At 37.0% G+C, this 21,021-nt stretch overlaps 1 protein-coding gene across 2 annotated transcripts; it reads left to right on the top strand.

Annotated features, from left to right (window-relative positions):
• Positions 1–213: 213 nt before the first annotated feature.
• GKAP1 (G kinase anchoring protein 1) lies at positions 214–21,021 on the top strand. 2 transcript variants are annotated; one of them, XM_050912955.1, is made up of 12 exons: positions 214–266; positions 6,490–6,753; positions 8,922–9,065; positions 9,949–10,026; positions 11,626–11,755; positions 12,819–12,841; positions 13,514–13,666; positions 14,066–14,167; positions 16,144–16,207; positions 17,749–17,819; positions 18,721–18,798; positions 20,719–21,021. In XM_050912955.1, the coding sequence occupies exons 2-12, from the start codon at positions 6,541–6,543 to the stop codon at positions 20,764–20,766; spliced, it is 1,104 nt and encodes a 367-aa protein (XP_050768912.1). In that variant the 5' UTR covers positions 214–266; positions 6,490–6,540; the 3' UTR covers positions 20,767–21,021. The 2 variants fall into 2 exon arrangements, with proteins under 2 accessions (XP_050768912.1, XP_050768913.1); XM_050912956.1 differs by lacking the exon at positions 214–266 and adding an exon at positions 5,590–5,632.

Below are 21,021 nucleotides of genomic sequence, written 5' to 3' on the forward strand. Positions count from 1 at the left end.
GTACCGGCCGGCGGCAGCTGGGCTGCAGTCGTAACGCCGCTGTGACGCAGCGCCAGGAGCGCAGCGCGCGCCCCGGGCGCCCCGCGCCCAGCCAACCAGCGGGCGAGGGACGTAAACAAACCCGCCGGCCAGCGGCGCGCGCGGTACGGCTGCGGCTGCGGCTACGGCTACTGCGCCCGCCCCGCCCCGCCCCCGCGGCCCGTTATAACCCCCCCGCCCCGGGGCGGCGACGCGGCCGCTCTCCTGCCCCTGCCGCCGCGACCGGAGTGAGTGTCCCGCGGGCGGCGCCCGCCCGTTCCCCGCCACTGCCCCCCGCTCCCACCTGCTGCCCCTTCCGCGGCCGTCGGGGCTCCGCGCCGCCCTGCCCTGCCCGTCGTGGGAAGCGGGCGGCCGCGGGCCTGTAGCGGCGGGGCAAGAGGGCCTCCACCGGGGGCTGGGGGCCGTGCCTCCTAGCGGCTCCTTCCGCCTGGGCCCCGGGGGGAGAGCGGCGACCCCGGCCCAGGGCGGGCAGCGGGGCGGCAGGTGTCGGCCGCGGGGCGGTTGGCCGGGAGCGGCCGGGGCGCGCGGCTGCCCGCGGCCAGCGGGGCCGCAGCCCTGGGGGGGGGGGGGGTTAACCGCCCCGGCAGCTCTGAGCGGCGGGGAGGCTCGGTGCCGGTGCCGCTGCCGCTGGGCTGTCCCGAGTTAACTTCCTCGCCGCTTCTCGTACGCTGCCTTTGCTTTTACGCGCCTGCACGGAGCCGCCGTTCTCTCCAGCCTCCTGTATGCGGTGAACGTGTCGGGCTCCGCGTCCCCGCGTGTAACACGGGCAAACACTCTCTGCTCGAAAATGCGGGGGGGGGGGGGGGGGGGGGGCGTGTCCGTGTCTGCCTGACTCGGGAATATCGGGAGTACAGGCGCCTCTCCCAAAACTTGAGTCTACCCGTCTGTTGTTTTCCGTGGCACAAAAAGGGCTCGCTGCTCCTGGTTGTGTGCTTTGAAGAGAGGTGCGTTAATTAAAAAAATCCAGCTACAGCGAAAATCCTGATCGTAACGAGAAGCCAAAACGTCATTGGGATATAGTATTTACTGATCACTGGTTATTTGGTTATTTAAGGTTACTAATACGTATTGGTATCTAAGAATGCTAGTATTTTTTGTTGCATTAGTCACGCACAGTAAATTGAGCGTGAAGTTTCAAAGTTTGTTAGATAAAAGTTCCTAGCTTTAAAACTTAACTATTTTCCTCTAACTTTTTTTTGGGGGGGGGGGGGGAGGAGAGGGGGTGGGAATCACAGGAAGAAAAGCAAGGGAGGTTACATTGTCAGTCGGCATTCCACGCTCAAGCTACAGTCAGACTTGCCTGGTTGCTTTTACACTTTAATCCTGAGTTTAAAAAATGTTTTTTAAACCGTTCTTCCTCAAAACCATTAATTTTTGTAAAGCACAGCAGTAAATTCACCATATTCCCCCTTGAAACTGTGCAGGGCCTTTTACCTGCCATGGATGCCAGTGCTGCAACTCTCAAGTAGATTTCTGAACCAGTTGTGGATTTTTGGTTTTGGGGTTTTTTTTGGCTGTAAAGTTACTTGTGAAGCACATTGACAAGCTGGTGACTTAAGTAATTTTAAGGATTTAGAGCAGTTTAAGGCAGCTTTGTAACTTTTGATCAGATGGCATAAACCAAAAGCAATTTAAATGGAGAGAGCTTGTCCAACAGGGAGGACCTCCTGTGCAAAACTTCCTGTAAATGCACTGATAAGGAAAAGTAGATTGAGCTTGCTGTGGTAAATGTATAAACAGGCAAAGATCAATATGTAATGCGCAGAAGGTGCGAAGGTTGATCAGTGCCAGCAGGGAACGGACATGTTCCTTCATTTACAAATGCATGTTGTGTATTTTAGTGTTATTTCAGTTTTACAAGCAAGTACTGAAGTCAGTCGATACTTCAGGTGTTTGCTAAGAAAGTATATTGATTGTAGCTTATCATGAATATGTATTTTAGTGGTAGAAACAAGTCGATTGTATGTGGGAGGAAGCTTTGGCATGACAATACCCTATTTTCAAAGTTTTCTGAAATCTGCATCTTTATTAGCAGTTTATTTGATGATGAAAGCGGTTAAATAGGAAATGGGTTATATTTTGGGGCTCTTCAGCATGTTTTCCTTGAAATAGTAAAGCCCCACATTTAAAACGATGTGGTTATTTCACAGATGCTTAAAGGTGTGCTACTAGCATCAGACTAGAGGTTCCTAAATTGTGATGTACTGCTCACTTCTTAGAGGTGCTTGCACACTTGCCAGTTAAATGGTAACTCATGCACATGTGCAAAGCTGCACACAGGCCAGGAAGCTGCTGATGCTGAAACAAAATAAGCTTGTGGATGTGTGCTGAACTCTTCTTAGTATGCGTATTGGACAGTTTACAGTAGAGCTTTTAAAACTTAAGTATTTTAAAAGCTATTTCACCTGCAACATGTGGGTAAATGTAAGTAACTGATACAAAAGGGATTTCAAGTCATGGTAACCCCAGATGAGTGTGTTACTTTTATTACTGCAATCTTTGTTACATCATGTCTAAAACAAGACTGAAGCTCTTGAGGGCATTGATGGATCTTATGTTTCTGAATATACTTGGTACACTTCAGGGAACTGAAGTTAAGATACCTTTTCTTTTCAGTCATGTCACAATTTAACTTTCTAAATATGTCTCCTTGTTTACCAAGAACTTGAGGTAGAGTAAGCACTTCATGCTTACAAATCACTGTATCAGACATGCTAAAGTAATACATTACATGTTTCATAAATGGCACTAACTTGGTATAATCTATTGATTTAGTATCAAATTCCAAAATAATCTGTTCATGTAGGCTGACATGATTTATAGAAGAGTATGGCCTAGGAATGAGTAGAGCACCAAAAAAAATGACTACTTGCTAGCCATAACAAATGCTTTTATGTTGCCTTGAAATTATATGCTGTATCATGTTAATCTTATGTTGTTGATATATCAGTCTGAATAATGTATCATTTTGGTTGTAGGAACTTTTCTCACAAACTTTATAGTTTGAAACAGACTGCAGAGACAGTTGAACTAGTAGTCTGCTAGTGATATGCAAAGCAGAAAGTTTTGAAACAGGATCATTTATTGGTGCCACCTGTGTATCGATGCCATAGTGATGTTGCAACTTTGAAATCCATTATCAGTGATCTTCTCATTAATGTAAAAATGGAGGGTTAATAACTTTCTTGGTACATTAGAGAAAGTCTTCTCAGAAGCGTATGACTAGTGCTAACGCGTGACACACGTGGAAACAGCTCCAAGTACTGATGTTTGTTTATTGGCCTTTTTTAACTTGCGGTCTCACCTGAGGTATTAATGAGCTGTGTAGATGCCACAAGCACACTTTGCTTCCTTTTACTCCTCTTGGAGATTTTCGCTGTACTCCATATCATAAGGAAAGGAATTGTCTTGCATTTAGATAGGCTTTGGCCAACTGCCTGTTATGAATACATAACATTTTTCAGACTGCCAAACACTTGAAACCACTGTAAAGGTTGAAAAGATTTTTCAGATCCTAGTTTGATCTGTGGCATTACAAAACACTCTGTGGTATTTGAACGGTTTTTGTGTGTGATCAAAAAGCCTCTTTGAGCATAGCCTCAAGCTCAAGAATGTCAATGCTTTAATTTTATAAGACTGTTCATATCTATAATAACAAAGAACACCACAAATTATAATTCTCTGTTAAAGGGGAAAAAAAAAATCTTGTAAAAGGGGTGGCAAACATCTATGCTTAGCTGAAAGCTTTTGAGATCAGCCCATTGGTTTCCTGTGGGGAGGGAAAGTAAAATCTTGGAACTGAAATACTAGGTACTTGGTAAAATTTGGCTGTCAGAATTGTAGGTGTGGTATTAAAATGTGAAGTATGTCATGGTGGTAGGCCTCAGTGAATCACTGGATCCATTTTCAGTGTTGCAGAAGTGGGATGATTAGATCCTGCTGTAATATGAATAGCTGTATTGAAATGTCTTACTAACTCAGCAAAGTTAGCAGCTCTTCTGGACTTACCTGAAAAATAATCTATAATTTCATGTATTTGCACTTTCCTCTACCAGCTTATTACTATCCATTTTTTCTGTTTTGTGGAAACAAATGTAATTCAGGAATAAACTTCCATAATTTAGTTTCATGTTATTACTGAAATATTTCAGTGAATTATAACAGCAGAATTCCGTGGTAGTACTTGCTGAATATGCTTGTCAGCTGAGTACTTAATTGCACGCCAACAACAGTCAGACAGCAAAAGTATACCTGTTGTATTTTTGTTGTATTTGTTGAAAAGGGAGAGAGGAGTTTGCAGCCGTATTTCATAGTGATGTAGAGCTTCAGCTGCTATGGCTGAGTCCAGCCTCTTTTCATCTTTATCTCTTGTTCTAGAGTGAGTAATAATTGTATCTTGACAATATTGTCTCTTAATTTCCAAAGGATCTAGCTGCTATCACTGCAGCTTGAAAATATGAAATGTTTTCAAATTGTATGGGCAAAAAGAAGTATTTGGTACCATTAGCAGCTGATAACTTAATAAAGACTGTATTGTGCTGTTTATCTAGTTATATGAAAACCCAACTATATCACAGTAAGCAGATAGAGAATAGAAATGCCAAGCTTTTGACTGACTAGAGCCATCCTGTCATGCACTCATTTCTTCTAAGCCAAATACAGTAGGGAGTTTACAAACTTCCAGTGTTAAGACTGTTGTAGTCTGGTGTAATGCCAAGAGCACTGTCCAGTATTGTAAGTTCATGTTATAGCATGACTGAGCACTCATCTTTGGTGCTGTTTTTCTGTGAAGATGTATCTTTAATCTTTGCTCCGAGTTTCAACTTATTTCAACTTATTGCATGTTCAAGTAGTAAGAGCACAACATCTCTCTGCTGTAACTAAGCTCCCAAGCAGGATAACTATAGTTATTGAGCATTAAAATGCATTTAAAAACATACACACAAACCTAGGAAAATCCAAACTTACTGGTTATTTAGTAATTTAAAGAGAATTAACAAGTACTAATTACTTATGGTGTTCTAGATGTGACTGATGGGGGTTTTTTAGATCTGTGGTTGTGGTCTGATCAGAGAGTCTGAACATGAGCATTGGGTAGATTCACAATTTGATGTCATTTGTTTTATTCTTAGGATACAATCAGCTTCATACAATCAGCTTAATTTTCCTTTTTTGAGAGAAATAAAGTAGGGTAACCTTTGTATGAAAAGAATGCTGTTCACTGTAACCTTTGTCTTCCTGTTAGCTTACTTGCTCATTCTTTCACCTCTGAGACATAAAATGTAATGCTCCTTTTTAATAATTCTTTTGTGTAGTGGTCACAATGGTGACTATTTACCATAGCATTGGTAACATAGCATTGTTTCGTGTTGATATGTCTGAGCATCTTTACAGCACCTATACGGGTTTGTCCTTGAGAAAGTCTGGAATTTAGCAATAAAAACAATCTCTTGAGATTTCTGTAGATTCTCATGTTCTTCTGTAATGGTAGTGAACAAGCAACCCATTTGTAGACCATCTAAGCAGACATTCAACTTCTTGTGTTCACAGCTGCCAAACTGTAAGGATTCCTTTCAAACAGCACTTTCAAAAAGTATGTATTTCACTACACCTCATAGTACATCAACATAGCAAGATGTTTTCTATGAAATTTATAATCACTGATGAAATAACATCACTTTCAATCTTCTCCTAATTCACTAAACTTTGCATGGAAAAATTGCAATTAGCCAAATATTCTTATGCCAAAAAAATAACTTTTACACTAGATAAATGATTTGGGGATATACACATTGGTTACAGCTACAGGGGGCAATGGAAGGCCTAAGTATGTTTCCCAGTTCTGCCTCCCCACAACACACCGTCTGTGTTGTGCTGTAAGAACAGGTGAGCCTAATGTTTGAGAACAGTACCAGCCACAATGCTGGGCTCGCCTTCCTGTGGAGAAGACTGCTTGCTGAATCTCCAGTGGCTTGGGAACAAAATGGTACTACTTGTAAAATAAGAAATAAGGCTGCTTACCCAAAACTGGAGCCTGCATACGCATAATACCTACTTGCTTTCTTTATCAAACCATATGTTTGTCAGGCTCGAGGGATGGCATCTGAAACAGTTTTGGAGCACTACACTATTCCTGTATCTTCTCCACTCTCTCCCCGCCCCCCATCATGAAGGCCAACTTATTTCAGAGCCTTTTGCTTGTTTTTTCCATCAAACATAATCTCTCAGGAACAAATGTATTGACCTAAACTAACTGTTGTTTTATAGATTATTCTTTCCTTTTGTAGTTCTTGTTCGAATACTTAAGATAATACAACTTAGTAAAAATGTAAAGAAATAATACTGAGTTTTGGGGGTTTTTTTAATACTAATCCTGCAGCTAACAGATATGAATTATTGATTGTTTGGTCAACCACTGTTTTCATTCTTACTTCTGTGCTACTTTCCTAGGAAACCTAATAACTAAAAAGAAGCCAGCTCAATAGAATTTCAGATGTGGCAATGGCATCTACTGTAATCAGTTCAGTTCCTACCACTGCATCTCGTTTTGCTTTACTACAAGTCGAAAGTGATACTGATTCAGAGCCTGGAAAAGGAAGAAGTGGCCGAGGTGCCAGTAAATCTCAGGCTTCAGGGGGAAGATCATCTATGAATGAGAAAAAAAGAAGGAAAAGGAGAAAAAAGAAGGAACAGCAGCAGAGTGAGGCCAATGAGGTAAAGGGATTATATTTTCAGTAGTGAGTAAGGCTGTTCTCTGATAAATAATTTTTGCTGTCCCTGACAAGTAATTGTTTTGGTTTTTTATGAAACAAATGCTACTTAGTCACAGAGACTGCATGTTTTTTTCTTTGCTTTATTAATAATGCTTTATATAAAAGTAGGCTACTCCCTACTATACAAGTTGAAAATTTTTAATGAGAATAATTTGCTAGGCTTTATTTTTTTGACAGCACCACTTGAATAATTAATTTCTGATGAAGAGCATGACCTTTCTAAAAAGTGATTGATAGGAAACAACTTGTTTTCAGAGGTTTGTAGGTAGTCAGTTCTAGTTGCCTGCTTGGACAGCCAGCATGTTAAAATTCAAAGGTGCTTTCAAGGTTTTTTTTTTTCTTTTTAGGAGATAGTTAGACCTATCTACTCTGTCTGAAAAGCTTTAAAATCTGGTTTTCTAAATTGTAATTTTCAGATTTATCCATCACTCTGGCCCCTTAATCTATTAAATCCAAAGCCCTTTTTTTTTTTTTCCCCTGTGAATTGAGGCGTGGACTGAAGAACAGTGGTGATTTTCTGACATTGGGATTCTTAAACCTCAGATGAAGTGGAAATTAAGATGTGAGACTGAAAGAATTGTTCCAAGATTCTGGGAACTGGAATCCTAGATTGCTGTGTCTGAGAACCGATCTGAGATAATCTTTCTGCCTGAAACTGTACACATCTCTTACCAACTTTAATACATAAAACAAACAAAACCCTCAAACTCATCTTTTTTCTTTTAGTATCTATTAAACTTAAAATCTTTCAAAATTTAGTAGTTGCAGTAATACTAAGTAAAGTGGTTTTTTTCAGCTTTGATGCTGTTCTTTTTATATTGAAGATTAAGTTTTCAATAAGCATATCCTGATGTTTCTTTATGCCTGCCTTAACACTATCAAAACTTTTAACGCCATCAAAATAATTGTGTGTATGCATATGCATTACATATATCTACAGAAATTCATTTGCATGGAAATGATACTTATTCTTGTGATGGCAGAGAGGCAAGTAAGGTCTGACTCATTTTCTTCACCCTAGCATGTCTATGGCTATGGCTACATGCCACTGAAATTATAAATCAGAACGGTCTGCACCCGTCTTCTTGCCAGCAGTGTAATCTGAAGAAGGAAGCAGGGGTTGTAGTGCTGGTGCAGGCAGCAAGAGAGAGGGTAGCAAAGCAAGAGGCGGTATCGCAAGGTCCTGTTTGGAGGGGAAGGAAAACAATTTTGAAGTATCTGCATTATTGCCTGATTTTCAGTAACTTTAAGCTAAGGTGAGCTGCCATTTTAAGAAGGAGTCATGACACTCAATAAACACATTAAGGAGAACACTGTTATTGTACTTTGTTTCTCTTTGTTTCATCTTTCATCTGATCATAGCTTCCTTCTCCCTTCCAGGAGCCTTTATGTTAAGGAAATCCGTGTCTCTAAATTGTTAGTAGATTGTATTGGTGCCTTTATTTTCACGCCAAGTAAGGACCGGAGTGTCGGTTAATGTTTAAGCTTGAGCAGTGAATGTCTTGAGCTGCCAAATTTGCAGGTTATTTGTTCACTATCAAATTTCATAATTATGTAAGGTATTTTTAAGATGGCATGGTTGTATCCATATGGTGTAGCGATTAAAAATAATTCTTATTGCAGATTCTTAAAATGTGACCAACTTTAGACTGTTGACAAACTGTAAGGACTGTCTAAGTTGTTCTTTTTCTACCTGAACCTCTAATTCCTCTGTTGCCAATGCCAAATCTGTGCATACCACTTTTTCTTTGGCATTATATTTAATTTGGGTCAGGTGTGAGCACACCGTAATACCTGATTCAGCATGAAACCTGTTGGACGCAGTTATCTCTTCAGATTTGTTGAAAGTATTTCCAGCTGGCAAAATATATTTACTTTTGCATTGGTTTAAGTTATGTGACTGTGGTGTTTCTGATCCACAGTTTTCCGTAATTTTCCATTATGGTGTGTACCATAAATGATTAAACAAAAATGTATCCCAAACTACAGAGTAAGGTAAAGCACATGCATGTCAATTTGCACGTGTCTGAATGCCTTTGTTAGTCCATTAAGACTGTTTCTGTATACTTGTCAACATTTTGATTAATGTTAAAAATAACTGTTTTTCAGCTCAGAAACCTTGCTTTTAAAAAGATTCCTCAGAAATCCTCACATGGAAGCTGTATATCTCAGCATGAACAAAAACTGCACACTGCAATGCAGAAGGACTCTCAGGAAGAAAATTGGCAGGAGTGGAGACAAAGAGATGAGCAGGTACAGCTTACTGTATTTAGCTGTACAACAGAACAACTTAATCATGGTTAACTTTGCTGTAAACAGTGACATAGGTTATTAGCTGTTTATACATTTAGATTATCTACTACCTTGACTATAGCATCTATATCCTCTCAGTGAATCTCTTATTTTGGCTCCATTGAACTGTTGCTGGTACTGGTCTTCTCAATTCAGTCCTTCAACCTTCTATGCAGCAGGAGCTGGACTTCCCCGCACTTTCCTATTTTTCTATAACACAAAAAAAAAGAGATATCCCATCCTTCATTCCTGTTGTGTTGTTCCTAGGTTTTTTCTTAATAGCTCACACCTAGAAAGCTTCAAATTTTCTTTGCATCTCCCAAGAAGACCTACATACTTCCTTTTCTCAGAAATGGAAGAGAAAACATCTTGAAATAATTCAGGTTTTCTTACTTCTGCTCTCCTTTTAAGAAGAAAATAAAGTGTGCTTAACCTAATCTTTTCTGTGCAATGGATGAGCGCTTGGACTTTCTAGTGGTCTGCAATGACCATTTTCATCCTTTAACATCCTCTAGTTTTCATGCTTCAGACTCAACGTAGAAATTATTTTAAAGAAATCTCATGTAAACAAATCATCAAGATGGTAACTGTATTATATGAAGACATGCACAACTTACTGTGTGCTTACATCCATCACAAAGTTTCCTGAAGCAAGATATTTTATTACTTATGGTACAAAAAGGTATATTAACTGTTAATAACGCCACATCAGTGAAACAGCTTTTTGGCAATTGTAGTGATATGTGTATTCAAACTGAAATTTTAGCGTGGTCTTAGTGGTTTTTTCTGCCTTTTTTTTTTTAACAACCTAGTCACATGAAATATGTTAATTTTGTTTCTTCAGCTGACATCTGAGATGTTTGAAGCTGATCTTGAAAAAGCATTGCTGCTAAGCAAACTGGAATACGAAGAGCACAAAAAGGTATTTGCAGGATTCATCCTAACGTGAAAGCTGTACAAGTTTGAGGCTTGAATTTTAAAAATAAAGCAAAAAACCTCCTAAAAGTACCATTTTCTTCATGTAAATTGTTTGCTTACACTGTTCAGATGCATAAGAGTTCAGAGAAATACTGGATTTGAAAGAAACCGTATGTAATAGTATTGGGTGGTTTGGTTTTTTTTTAATTGGCCTGTGAAGGTGGAAAATTAGTTTTACTTTTTCAATTTTCTGGCATATAAATGCGCTGAAATTTTTTACGAGTACAACAAGAGATCCTGACCTTCCTCAGAAAAAATCCAGCGCACTTGAAGAGTAAGAGAATCAAAAGTCTTAAAGTGTTAGTTATGGTTGAATCATTTGCATTTTTGCTAACATCTTTTCTAGCGTATACATTTTGAGCGTATATGTTCTAGTTCTAATAAGCTGTATACATTTTCTTAGCTGGTCAGGATGCTGTTTTCTGAGTGGTTCTTATGGAACACTGAAGAATTGTTCTGAAAAAGTATGTTTAGATGAAATTTTTGTTTCTAACAGGAAGTTGCTTCTTATTTGCAATAAATCAGGAGCCAATGAAACGTTATGAAAACACGTAAATTTAAATATAATTATGCATCATAAAGAAATAAAAATTGCACATGGACTTTTGTGCAGATATCTCTGTACAATACTTCAGTTTTTTGGAGGGGAGAGTACAATAGTTCTTGAAAACCAAGGAAAAATTTTTAACTTACATACTAAAAGTTCTTTTTCAAAGTGAAGACAATCTTCAGGTATAGTGGCATATCATTGTTTGTAGACTTTTTGAGAACTACCTCTGAATAATTTAAAATATATGCTGTATATTCAAAATGTACAGTACATGAGTATGCTGAACAAATCTTGTTTCTATGGAAAGAAAAGCACTCCATTTCCATCTTTGCTTTCTAGATAATTTTTTTCATAAGGCTATTTAACATTTAAGATTATTTTTAATCTTAATTAAAGTATTTAATTAATTAGTATTTAAAATTATTTTTAACAACTGGGACATTGATAATTTGCTAAGAATGTTAATGTAGATGTGTGGGGAGGTGGGACTCCAATTCAAATGGCTGTCATGTACCAGGCTGTCTGATTTCACTAGGAGTAAGGTCAACTGGTAGAGCATTGCTACACACTAATAGCTCTCTGACTTCTATGGAATGAGTAAGCATATTTTGAGAATAAAAAGAAGGTACAGTAGACCTCTGTTTTTTAAAGAAAGTACTAACCTGTACTGTGTAGCACGCTGCCTTCCTGCATTTGACTGTATATTCTCATTTTATGTGTTTCTGGATAAACTTTGATGTAGGTGATTGAGGAAGTATTAGGCTGATAGTTCATTTGCTGTTTAGTGAAGAGCAATGCTCTACTTCAGAGAACAGAATCGATGCTTAATTGCTGATGTCTTGCACTCTTTAAACCAATCTGAAGCCTGCAAATTACTGTTCAGGCTAAAATCTCCTTTAGTACATGATCACTATTTTTCTTCCTTTATAAAGCTTCAGGAAAAAATATTTGGGTATTGAAGAAAATTATACCAGTGGGACTTTATTCTTCTAGGAATATGAAAACGTTGAAAATACTTCACCTCAGTCAAAGTCTGTGAATAAGAAAGAGAAAAAGAACCAGCAAGGAAAAGACAAACCTCTCACTGTGTCTCTGAAAGACTTTCAGTCAGACAGTAATATAGGTATGCCTTATCATACCATATGAGCTGTTCTGCTTGGAATTTTCATAGTGTGTGTGCTAACAGCAAGATGCCCTTCTGTCTCTGTTCATTAATACTGTGTTTAAACAAACACTAAATGAGTTGCAGTTAGTGTGTCCTACCGAGTCTAAAAGCTAAGTGTTCATTATATAATAACAGGCTAGTTAGATTAGCAGGGAAAAAAAAAGAGGTTAAGGAAAACATAATTTCATGTAGTATCCCTGGGGTGGGTGCTGGACTCAAACACTCTTGATGTGACTTTTTTTAAAATCTAAGTGGGTTTTTTGTTTTACTAGGTTTGCACTCCTCAGGCAACTGAGTTTCTCTCTTTCCTGGGTAATAGCAAGTCATTGTTTGCCTTTCTTCATGATACTGGCTTTTATTAAGATGAGTAAATACTTAAATAACACATATACTCGTTATATGCATTATTTATATGTTTAAAATTCCTTCACCTGTGTCTATAGAGCAGAGGTTCTGAATTCTAGTGAAGAAATCAAGGTAGATGCTAGAAAAGGAAGAACGTAATTTTTGTCTAAGGTTTTTCTTTTAAGGATGTTTTTATCTAAATCTACAATATTTATTAAGCACATTATTTCCAAATAATCTGAATAGAGGAAGAAGATTGAAAGCACAGCCATCTGGAAGGCATGGAAGGCATTCAGGTATACAGTGAGATACGTGCTATAAAAGCCTAAAGAGACTTAAAAAGAAACAAACCAACAAATTCTGTAAGGGTCTATACCAAAGACATTGCCTTCCACTTTAACTGAAGCAAACAAATATGGGATGCTGCTTTTGATTAAAAAGTCTGAAAGATCTGGGAGAAGATGCAAATACAGGAATTGATGTAATACATAGCTTATAATCTTGGCTTCTAATGCTTTAGTAATGACTTTTTTTATTGTGACTTTGAGAGGAGAGTTAATGTTGAAGAACTCCAATAGATGGGTTTTTTCCCCCACTTTTCAAAATGTCTTGTTTCAATAGCCAGCTGTACAAGATTTGAGTAACTTATTGATGTCATTTTTTCTATTCTTTTCAGATAACCTTGCTAAAAAACATGAGGTAAGTCTTATTCAGACTAGTTTAATAAAAAAAACCCCTTACATTTAGAAGGTAATTATTTTGGCACTTTCTGTAGCAACAATCAATTACACATTCTGAAACTGACTGATTTCCATTTGGAAAATTTTTACACATGCAGATTTAATAGATATATGTCTGCAGTTCTTGTATCTTGAGAACTTAGTATTGGCTTTCTTAGAACTACCTCTTGCTTCTTTAGTTTTCAGATAATCTTTGATGCAACTTGCAGATTTAAAAGCATGTTAAAAATAGAAATTGTAGTACAAAAAGAAGCAAATTAGATAAGAAAGTACTGTGATGCTACTGTGGTGTGGTGCAGTCCACAAATATTAAAACTCTTAGAGGGAAGAACAGTTAACAGTGAAATAAAACATGAATTAGTGTAGTCATAGTGCAAAACTATTAAATTCCAACTTCATGCTTTTGTGTAATCTCATCATTAGCTAAATATTAACTTAATTAATTTCTAGGCTCTTCAGTTGGTATCATATTCTCTAGGTGGAAGTTGGAGTATTCTCAGGATGTACAACATAAAACAATAGCTAGATGTAATCATTTTCTATGACTTAAGCCATTTTTTAAACATGTTGATTTCTAGCTTAATATTAACTTATGTAAAGGAAGATATGTTATAGTACTTATTTTTGACAGGAACTGAACTCTTCCCAGTCTTCGTTGCATGATGGAGGATTTTTCAACAGGCTGGAAGACGATGTTCACAGAATACTTGAAAGAGAGAAAAGAAGAGTCCAGCTCACTGATCACAGTGAAACAGATAACTGCACATCTCATGAACACAACAAGGCATGTAAAACACCCATCATTCTGAAGTGAAGAAGTTTGCCTAGTGAAGCTTATTCAATCATCAGAAGGGAGCCCCTGAGTAGAAGAAAGCACAAATCAAAAGCATGATAATCTTAAAGAATTAAAAAAACCACAACACTGTAATATTTTTATCTATCTGAAGAGGTATTTAAATGACTTAATTTTTTTAACATGAAACACTTGTGATTGAAATAATTTTTGCTCCACAGAAAATGCCAATATTTATTACTGCGTTTCTTATCCTTTTGGTATCTATTCACATATACCTCTTTAGTTTTGATCAAAAATTATTTTGTCTAACAAACAAATAAGTTGCCTTTCCCAAGAATTGAATTCACATGTCTAAATTCTTAAGAAGTGATGTTTTCTTGCTTATAGGAGAGTGTTCTGAAAGATGGAAAAATAGAACGACTAAAGCTCGAGCTTGAAAAGAAAGATGCAGAAATTGAGCAACTGAAAAATATAATAACTGAGTGGGAGGTATGTAGCTGATAATAACTTCAAATAGGAGACAAAATTTAACATTTTTATACATTTGAAACAAAGTGTTTTTAAAATGTGACCAATCTGTAGAAATGCTTTAGACTGGCCACAGATTACATATTTAGAGAGGAAATTATTCCTTCAGTACCACATGAAGCGGTCTTTCTTGGTAAGTTAAGCATCTAAAAATCAAAAGAATCAAGACAAAGCATCCAGAAATAAACTTCATATCTGGCATATCAGTCACAACCTGTTTCCTAGTATTGCTATTTTCATGGTCAAAAAAATAAAGATGTAATCTAAGACTAGGCAAGATCTTGAGCAATCTGAGTTGCCTTGGAAGTTAGCTCTGCTTGGAGCAGGAAGTTGGACTTTCTTGGGTCTTTTCCAACCTATTTATTATTTAAACTTTTCAGCAAAAATGCAGCTTTTCTTGCATTTAAGAACTACATATTGCTGGGATTTTTTGTAGATCCAGTCCAATATTTGAAGTGGTTGAAGAAATCAATGAATATGTTGTCAGGTCTAAGAGAAGTTCCTTTAAAGCTGCAGTGTAACAAGAATGGTTTCCTGTATTTTGTTATAGCTTTTCCTGTTACATACAAGCAAAATTGGAAATCAGATTCGCCATATGCTAAAACACACTAGGGAAAAAAGATTTGCTTGTTAATAATTATATGGTATTGCTATATACTGGAGTAGCTAGGGGAAATGTCTCTTGTCTCCCTGTTTTCAGTCCATGTTAGCATTGTCCGGATAGTATCTAGAGCAAAAAGGGCAAAATTTCGATGAGGAACTAGCATTGTAACAAAATACAGTAAAGCAGCATAGAATTATTTTAAATTATTTTATTACTATTTTTATTCATTGCTTAAGGTAGGCAGAGCAGGTCGACAGATCAGGAGTTTTCTGATGCTTCAAAGGACTACTTGTAACAATGAAGACATGAACTTTGTTAACAGCTGTTTTCACTGTGTACTAAAGTTGGAATCCATAGGTGAAATTTTAAAGTATAAAACCACTCATATTTACCAGTATCAGCACTTGATGGCATTTGACAGAACAAACACGATGCATAAGGATACTGGTGAGGTGATAGATGATGATACAGCTGTTTAATTTTATGAACTTGTCCAGAGACCTTAGTAGAGTTCTAGATTGCCATGAAAAGTCTGGCTTAAATGTAAGTTAATTATCCTCAAGGACTGGTGTGATACTCGAAGTGGAAGACAGTAGCTTCTTATTACAAAAAAAGTATGTCTGAAATTAAACTTTTTTTCAAGAGCCTACAAAAGCAAACTGTATGAAGAGACTTGTGACAGGAAAAATAAGTTTACAGCTAAGATACATGGCTAGAACTGACATTGGTGGCCAATTAAGGAAAAGACTGACTTATGAAGAAAGTGTGGTGATATCAGAGAGACTGGAAAAACCAGCAAAAATAGGTTCTTGAGTAGTAAACTGTAAAGAGTTGAAAAGGAAAGAAACTGTAATGTAATAACAATAACTGCTGAATAAAGTAATCTGTAGAGCAGTGGGGTCTTGTCCTACTTGCCAAGTAAGATGGCAAACTATTTATAGTCTCTCGGTATCTAGCAAGTGCATTATAATTGTTGTAATTTTTCAGGAGAGAAACCACAAAGCCCTTGATGCAACAGGCCTATATACTTCAGGCAGACCTGAATGGTGGTTCCTGCACTATCAATGCACTGACATAACTTTCTTATTTTAACTTGCTCTAAGCCTTGTGCTTGCCTTTTTTTCTCGACTCTGTTATTAATCCACTTCTGTTGTGTATTCTGCTGTGGTTCAATTAAGACATAGAAGATCTTAGAGGTCTTTTCCAACCTAAATGATTCTATGATTAGATTCTCTGCAGAAGTCACCACTTCAAACTCTAAGTCATGCTTAGTTTATAGAATACTTTTTTTTTAGTAGGGTATACATGTACTAATTCAATCTCTTTAATACAGGCAAAGTATAAAGAAGTGAAAGCAAGAAATGCACAGCTTCTGAAGATGATGCAAGAAGGTGAAAGTAAGTAAGAGTTTTAGCAGGAAACTTAAATGTTCTTTTTAAAACATGGAAGGAACTTTCAAAGCAGCATTTTAAAAATAACTTGACTCAGTGACAGCTATAAAGAACTAAGAAGCTATTAATTTGCAGTGACTCCAGTGAACTACAGAATTTGGTGGACCACACAGTACTGCATTTCTGTTGTTATATAATGAAATAATCAGTTGCACGTTGAGATCATTCTTTGAAATATAAATTGTTCAGTTATGTTTTAGGTACAATGATTCTTCGAGTTAGACTTTCTTTTGCTAGTGACAGCTATCTATTCTGGACTGATCTCATCATAATATCTGTTTAGACACACTTGAGGAAACTGTCCAGTTCTTCCATCTTTGCAAACAGTGCTTTGAACTGTTGGAAACATCATTCGACACCTAAGCAAGTCTTTTGCCACACAATGATAAATGATAGGGATAGCTAAACCACAGGATTATACATGCAGCTGTGTGATAATCTTCTTCTGTTATAACACTATTCAGAGTTTTTATGATTCAGTTTGTTGTCAAAGTTTGGGGAAAAAAATTTTTATATATATACACTCATATATATGTAAATATTCTAGTATCTTTATACTTGTTATGCACAGTTGTCCTTTAATATTCTTAATCTTGCTTGATGAATTTGTTTGAGTCTATGATGCTAGCCACACTAATTTTGTTACAAAATTGCCTTTGCTTTTCAATTTCTTAATTTAGCTCTTGAACGTAGTTGTCTTCTCTGGGCTAAATTTTCAGCTAAAAGAGCTCAATTTTTTTTTCTTCAAAGTATGTTTACAAAAAACTATGTTTAAGCTATTTCAAATGTTCATAATGTGATTGATCATTGCAAATTTTAACTTGGAACTTTATTACTTCAGGTCAGTGTCTGAACCAAGATGAAATATTTTCATCTTGAGAGGAAAGAGGTGAAGTTCTGAAGGTTTTTTCTTTGTTTGAGGAATAGTAACATACATGAGAAATTTTGTGTTTTTCTACAGACTGAGTATTCTGTATTTTGGGGAGAAGAAAGTTCATGGCAGAATTGAGCCTTGAAAAAAACTTCATTACTTCGTATTGAGAATTTTAAGTTATCCACAGATATTTCACAGACACTAGCTAAATAGTTTAAGCATCTCCATATTTGAGTAAATAGAAGTTTCCATAGCTATGACTGAGCTCATATGTGAAACTTAGGATCCCAAAATCTTGATCCATTGCCAATATTCAGTTTTCTGATAGACTTTGTTCACAACGGGTATCTCTAAAATCCATGTTGCTTACAGGGTTAAGTGTGGGCTAAGTAGTGCAAGGTAGGGGTTTAATCTCCAGAACTTTTCACGCTGCTACTAATGGCACTGGTAGCTAATGGTTGGTTTTGATTTACAATATCTACTGTTCTTTTAGTGAAGACTGCATTATTTAGAGGTAACAAAATAGTGAAATAAAGCGATGTCACAGTGCTATTGCAGATGAAGACCTGTAAATCTAGAAGGACCCTCATGCTCTATCTTTCTGTCTCTGTAGTGAAAGACAAAGCAGAAATACTCCTACAGGTTGATGAATCTCAAGTTATCAAAAATGAATTAACTGTACAGGTAAGGAAGGACTTCTAAATGTAAAATTTCATGGGTGTTTCAAAGATGCTATTTATTTAAGGCAGTGATAGAGGCGGGGGAGGAAGGAAGCTGAAACAAAAACTTGTTTGAAGCAAAAAAATGTTACATTCCATCCTTAGCCCTGCACTGTGTGTGTCAGAGGACATGTATTATGTAAGTCTCCGGTATGACTCACTTAGAACTGTTTCTGGAAAGACAGCAGACCTCAGCATGCCTGACATGATTTTGCCCTGAACAGCACCTTAGGAATATCATTCTCTGGTAACCCAAGGTAGGAAGCTCAGAAAGGTGCTTCAGAAGATGCTTCTTTCCTGGGTGGTGTGTTTTGTGGTTGGTTTGTTTTGGTTTGTTTTTTTTCCTAGTGTCAAGTTTACAAACACAAGTGAGCTACAAATTACTTAAGACATGTCAGTTGGCAAGTCACTGTAGTAGAGAGCATGCAAGACTTGTATGCTTAGTTTTTGGTCCACAGTGACTGTTAGTTCTAAGCCCCTGACTTGTCCAAACGTCTTACATATAACACAGTACTATTTTTTTTGAGGGTGATATAATAAGCTTATCTGTGTTGCATAATACTACATCAGTGGAGTGTTTTGTGGAATAAACTAATGCAGAGTCCAAAAGTCAGAAGAGTTTCTAACTTTACAGCTTTTCTGTATCATTATACAGGTAAAGCAGTAAACGTTGCTTGGGAAATAAAAGTCATTAAAGAATATTTTACTTGTACTTTCAGTTCATGCAGAATGATAGTGGTAGTCACTTTTGAACTCAGCATGTATTACCTGTTTGTCCAACACAATAGTAATGGAGAACAACATTGACTTGATAAACTCACAGACATTAATGATATTTTATACATTCATATTCTATATGTTTTTAGGTAACTGTACTTCATGCTGCATTAGAGCAAGAAAGATCCAAAGTGAAACTACTGCAGGCAGAATTAACAAAATATCAGGTAGTTATTTTCTCTGTTTGTTTGTAAGTTTACCTGTTCTTGATGTAGCTGAGACTGTCATGAAGTAACGTGCTCTGAACTGACCTATTAGCTCTAATTTTTCCAGTTAAAAAGACAATTAGCAGTTCATATTGTAGGAAAAAAACCAGTAGCAAAACTAAAGCACAGTTTTGGCAAGTTGAAGTCTACCACCTGTTTTGTACTCTAAAACTTCTTGAAGTGTGGTAATCAATAAACATACTTCAAGCACCAAGTTGGTTTCACTGTCTAACTGTGTGTAACTGGACTAACTGTAGACTTCATGGCTTTTTTTGCCACATTCTTTCTTTGGTTCTGTATCTTAGTTCTGTCTCTAGTCAAATCTTTGTAGGAGATTCACAACAAGTTGTGTCAAAATGAGTGATAAGATCAGTGTCTTGCTGACTGTGCATATGCTGTTTTGTTCAACTTGGCTGCTAATGCAACTCATGTTGGTGAAATTTCAGTTAGCTTTTGCATAAATAGTATGCTGCTTAACATTCTGACTTTTTCTGAAGAGTGACGGTATCTGCAAATAAGGATTTATACTTGTGCTTGACTTGACACATTTTGGGGTTTTTTGGTTGGTTTTGGTAGGTTGGTTGGTTGGCCTGTGACCTTTTGCATAGATTACAAGGAGAGCCTGTAGCATATAATGGAAACTTCTAAGGTAGCCGTGTGGTCTTTGGCAAGCTCTCCTATTTCAAGTTGCAACACATTGTGTTGGAATACTACAATTTAGTGGAGAACTGGCTCATTAAGCCGTAATTACTCTTTCAGAAGCAACAAATCTTTTCTGATTACATCAAATTCTTTGGCTAGTATTACATAGGATTCTGTACATAACCTTGTCTTTTTGTGTTTTTCCCCCTTGTCACTTTAGTGCAAGTGAGCAAGTTCCTTCTTGAAATTGTCTTGCAGCAGTTGACAAATATTCAGTCCCTTACAGACAAGCTGAGCACTCATACCACTAATTGAAACTAAAGTAAATCTCTGGTCAAATTCAGTCATTCACATCACTATTCTGACTTACAATTTCAGTCTTTCTGTTTGTTTTCCCCTCCCATTCATGCCTTTACTAGTGTTAAGTATTCTTCTCTGTAAACAGAAATTTTTGAATAAGATAAATTTATCTTCTGGTTAATTGTAATAAACAAGATTAAAAGAATAACAGTAAAAAAAAAAAAAGTCTTTGTTATATGCTTAGGAATTACTGCAAAATCACCTATTCTGTTGCTCTTTTTCACTGCCTTCCCCAGTCTAATATGCTTTTATCTTTTCACATCTTAACTGTATTTCTTGGTTAATTCATCACCCTGGGGTTTTTTGTTTGGCTGGTTGGGTTTTTACTTTTAACTGGGTTTTTGTGTGTGTGTGTGTTGTTTTAGGAAAACTGTCTCATCTGCCTTGCAGGGATTGTTGTTTCTGTGTTTATTATTCTCTCCTGTAATCTTGCAGGCTGACCAGGACAACCCTTCTTACATCACTACTTTTTGTGTCGTTGTCTTTGATAACATGAGGTCCACTTTTCTATGGAATACTGCTTTGAAACATAAGGATGCCTTTCAAAAAAAAAAAAAGTAGCCAAAACCTGTGGATTAAAAACAAAGAAACAAACAAAAACCAACCAAAAAAAGCAATAAACGAGTGTGGTTTTATCCCTAGATGTTAACATCTCAGTTATGTATCCTATAAATGCCTTCACTGTTTAATTTATATAACATTTCATGTTCAGATGCGTTTGCATCCCATAATAGTTGTATAATTTAACAAAAGTATGCAACTTAACTCCTGAGGTTTTTCCTTGTTAATTTATACTACTTTAATATATAAAATAACTGCAGCTATAAAGTGTCATGTCTAGTATATTAACTAAACATTTGTTTTAATTCTTTCTTACAGAGTGGTAAAAAAGGGAAAAAGCACTCGGAATCTGACCAGTGCAGGTGATCTCCTCTGCTACCAGATTCAAAGCAAAAAAACCATCAAATCTTTCTTCAGGGTTTTGCAGAAATTTATATATTTGTTGCACAACTGCTCAGCTATGCAGTTTTTGAAGAGAAATTAACAATTACTAGTTTGTTTAACAGTCTGAAAAATTGATTTGTTGCACTTTCTGCTACATAAATTAGAAAACTAGCATTCTAGCAGAGCTGAAACTAACTGTAATGCCATTAGTTTTTCATCATTCAATAAAATTTACTC

The sequence above is a fragment of the Gymnogyps californianus genome, chromosome Z (assembly GCF_018139145.2).
Source record: "Gymnogyps californianus isolate 813 chromosome Z, ASM1813914v2, whole genome shotgun sequence".
Taxonomy (NCBI): Eukaryota; Metazoa; Chordata; class Aves; order Accipitriformes; family Cathartidae; genus Gymnogyps; species Gymnogyps californianus.

Coding starts and splice junctions, on each gene's coding strand:
- GKAP1 (XM_050912955.1), top strand. CDS start 6,541: ATGGCATCTACTGTAATCAGTTCAGTTCCTACCACTGCATCTCGTTTT. Junction 9,066..9,948: donor GGAGACAAAGAGATGAGCAG/GTACAGCTTACT, acceptor TTGTTTCTTCAG/CTGACATCTGAGATGTTTGA. Junction 16,208..17,748: donor GATGATGCAAGAAGGTGAAA/GTAAGTAAGAGT, acceptor CTGTCTCTGTAG/TGAAAGACAAAGCAGAAATA.